This window comes from Carlito syrichta, unplaced genomic scaffold (genome assembly GCF_000164805.1).
Source record: "Carlito syrichta isolate Samal-C Ts95f unplaced genomic scaffold, Tarsius_syrichta-2.0.1 Scaffold307091, whole genome shotgun sequence".
NCBI lineage: Eukaryota > Metazoa > Chordata > Mammalia > Primates > Tarsiidae > Carlito > Carlito syrichta.
Genome location: NW_007251187.1, coordinates 125,778 through 128,985, shown reverse-complemented (window position 1 = coordinate 128,985; position 3,208 = coordinate 125,778). Strand labels below are relative to the sequence as shown.

Here is a 3,208-nt window from a genome sequence, read left to right as displayed (position 1 = left end):
AAATCTGAGGCTGGGCACAGTGGCTCACGCCTGTAATCCCAGCACTTTGGGTGGCCGAGGTGAGAGAATTGCCTGCGCCCATGAGTTTGAGACCTGCCTGGACCTCATCTCTACAATAAATCAAAAAATTAACTGGGCATATTGGCACGCACCTGTAGTTCCCGCTACTTGGAGGGCCAAGATGGAGGGATCCCCTGAGTCCAGCAGGTTGAGGCTATGGTGGTCATGAGCATGCCACTGCCCTCTAGCCTAGGTGAGAGGGAGACTCTGACTCAAAAAAAAAATCTGGAGCAAATATGGCATGTTGAGATTTGCTAAAGCTAGGGCTGTAAAGGCATGAGTGCTTGTTGCTTTTTGTAATGTTTGAAATATTTCATAATTTTCAAATGGCTCCTAAGGTAGAAGATATCTCAGACCAAAAAAAACTGTCTGTGGAGAATAGGAAGAAATGCATGAGGCAGCCAGCATGACCTCGAAGAGGCAAGGCACCGCCCTTTCTAGTGATGGCTGATGGATATGGTTCCTTGACCCAGTTTCTGCAGCGGTGGAGGAGTGCAGCCAGAAAGGCTGCCTTGCCTTGTCTGTCCTTGAACTCCTGGGGTTCAACTTGACCTTCGTCTTCTTGGCAAGCCTTCTTGTCCTCATTGAGGTGAGGGGCTTGGGTTTGCCTGCTTGCTTACAAGGTTCTAGAGTCCTGCACTCCTGTTCTCTGCCTCCATTTCCAGCACGTCAGGAAACGACACAAGTTCTTGTAGAAAGTGGCCTCTTGTTCACTTAGAGATGTCTGGGGAGAGTAAAGGTTTCAGCCTCTGGTGAGAGTAAGGAGGAGAAATCTAGGTTAGGATGGTGGTTCTCAACCTCGGCAGCACATTAGAATCCCCTAGAGGATTTTTGTTTTTTGCATCAGAGTCTCACTCTACTGCCCAGGCTGGAGTGCAACGGCATGCTCACAGCCACCGCAGCTTGATTTGCTGGGGTCAGGTGAGCCCTCCACCTTAGCTTTCCAAGTAGCTGGAACTACAGGCATGCACCACTATGCCCGGCTAATTTTTTAATTTATTGTAGAGATGAGGTCTCACCAAGTTGTCCAGGCTGGTGTCAAACCCCTGGGCTTGGGCAATCCTCTCTCCTCCATCTCCCAAAGTGCTGAGATTACAGGTGTGAATCACCATGCCCCGCAAGAGCTCTTATTTTTATTTTTATTTTTTTGAGTTGAAGTCTGTCACCCAGACTGGAGTGCGGTGGCACGCTCCTGGCCACTGCAGCCTCGACCTGCTGGGCTCCAGCAATCCTTCCGTCTCAGCCTTCCAAGTAGCTGGAACTACAGGCGCGCGCTACCATGCCCGGCTAATTTTTGATTTATTGTACAGACGAGGTCTTGCCAAGTTGCCTGGGTGGGTCTCGAACCCGCGGGTTCAGGCAGTCCACTCGCCTCGGCCTCCCAAAGTGCTGGGATTACAGACTGAGCCACCAAGCCCAGACCAGCAAGAGCTTTTAAAAATAATCATGCTGAGGTCCTCAACTCAGATGGAGTGAGAATCTCTGGGAGTGGGGTGCTTGCATGGGCTGTGGGGGCTCCCCAGGTGGTGTTGACTCACAGACATGCAAGTCCACCTGTTGCCCCTTAGACCTCCTGAGACCTAGCAGCCCTCCAAGTGACGCCAATCTGTTCATGGAGGCCAGCTGTCTTTCTGCAGCTGCCTGGGTTGTTACGGGCAGCTGGAGAGCCAGTGGCTTTTGAGTTGATGGGTATGCCTGCTCTGCCCCCCAGCCAGTGGCAGCAGGTTCCGGGATCCCCGAGATCAAATGCTACCTGAATGGCGTGAAGGTGCCTGGAATCGTCCGCCTGCGGACCCTGCTCTGCAAGGCCTTTGGAGTGCTGTTCAGCGTGGCTGGAGGTAAGGAGGGTCTTTCTCACCCGTGTCCTTCAAGTGTGCAAGGGGTGAAGATGACAAATACGATGTATATACATTAATTAGATTTGAAGTCCACAGCCTACCCTCCAGCAGACAACATCTGTGCTTTTTGTTGCTGAGTTGTTGTTGTTGTTGTTGTTGTTATTATTATTATTATTTAAGTTGGAGTCTTCATTGCCCAGGCTGGAGTGCAGTGGCACGTTCACGGCCACCTCGGTGTCAACCTGCTGGGCTCAGGTGAACCTTTTGCCACGGCCTTCCAAGTAGCTGCAACTATAAGCACGCACTACCACGCCCAGCTGGTTTTTTTGATTTATTGTAGAGATGAAGTCTTGCCAAGTTGTCCAGGCTGGTCTCGAATCCCTGGGCTCAGGCAGTCCTCTTACCTCGGCCTCCCAAAGTTCTGGGATTACAGGTTTGAGCCACCGCACATGGCTGGATTATTATTTTTTAAACACAAACCCTTATATTTTACCATACAGAGATTCCTGACAAACACACCACTGCATTTTGAAGCAACCTAATTAATTTGTCTAATTAATTTGTGGAATTTGCTTTTAGCAGTCAGCAAGCTTTTTGTATGAATAGATGGACAGTAGATATTTTAGGCTTTGTGGGCCAACAGGCAAAATCAAAGATACTGTGTGGGTACTTATGTAACTATCTAAATGTATCCATTTACGAACAGAAAAACCATTGCTAGTTCTCTGGACTGTACAAAGTTAGGGAGCCAGTCTTGGCCCATGGGCTGTAGTTTGTTGACCCCCAATTTAGAATGTGAAGAGTACAGCAAGACTTAAGCAGAGCTTGTCTGACAGGGATCTGACTCACTGTTATAAGTCATACGATCATCTCTGTTTAATCCTCACAAGAAAGGTTCTTGCAGCAAATGTCTCCTGACCCAGAGGCCTTTCTATGCTGATGATGTCTTCCCTTTTTCACTGTTTTCAGGACTCTTTGTGGGGAAGGAAGGCCCCATGATCCACAGTGGTGCGGTGGTGGGCGCTGGCCTCCCTCAGGTAAGGGAGGATGGGCTGAGAGGGCATGTCCCTCAGAACAGGCCTCCTGGGCAGGCCTAAGGGCAGGTCTGTGGGTGAGTTTGGAAACCCCACTGGGACTCGCTAGCATGACGTCAGAGCCTGACATCAGTTTGGCTCAATGTGGAAACTCTGTGGTCCGTCTCCCAGGAAAGTACACGCTTTATACTCGGGAGTTTCAGCGATGCCCTGCTGAATCTTTTTTTTTTGAGTCGGAGTCTCACTCTGTCACCCAGACTGGAGTGCAGTGGCTGG

General features: G+C 49.9%; 1 protein-coding gene across 3 annotated transcripts in view; it reads left to right on the top strand.

The window, feature by feature from the left end:
- CLCN6 (chloride voltage-gated channel 6) overlaps positions 1-3,208 on the top strand; it is a 40,460-nt gene that overhangs the window by 21,071 nt on the left and 16,181 nt on the right. For all 3 annotated transcript variants that reach the window (XM_021715411.1, XM_008063829.2, XM_021715410.1), the window contains 3 exons: positions 543-649; positions 1,772-1,898; positions 2,868-2,935. In XM_021715411.1, the coding sequence (XP_021571086.1) occupies positions 543-649; positions 1,772-1,898; positions 2,868-2,935 (302 nt within the window). The remainder of the gene's footprint in view (positions 1-542; positions 650-1,771; positions 1,899-2,867; positions 2,936-3,208) is intronic.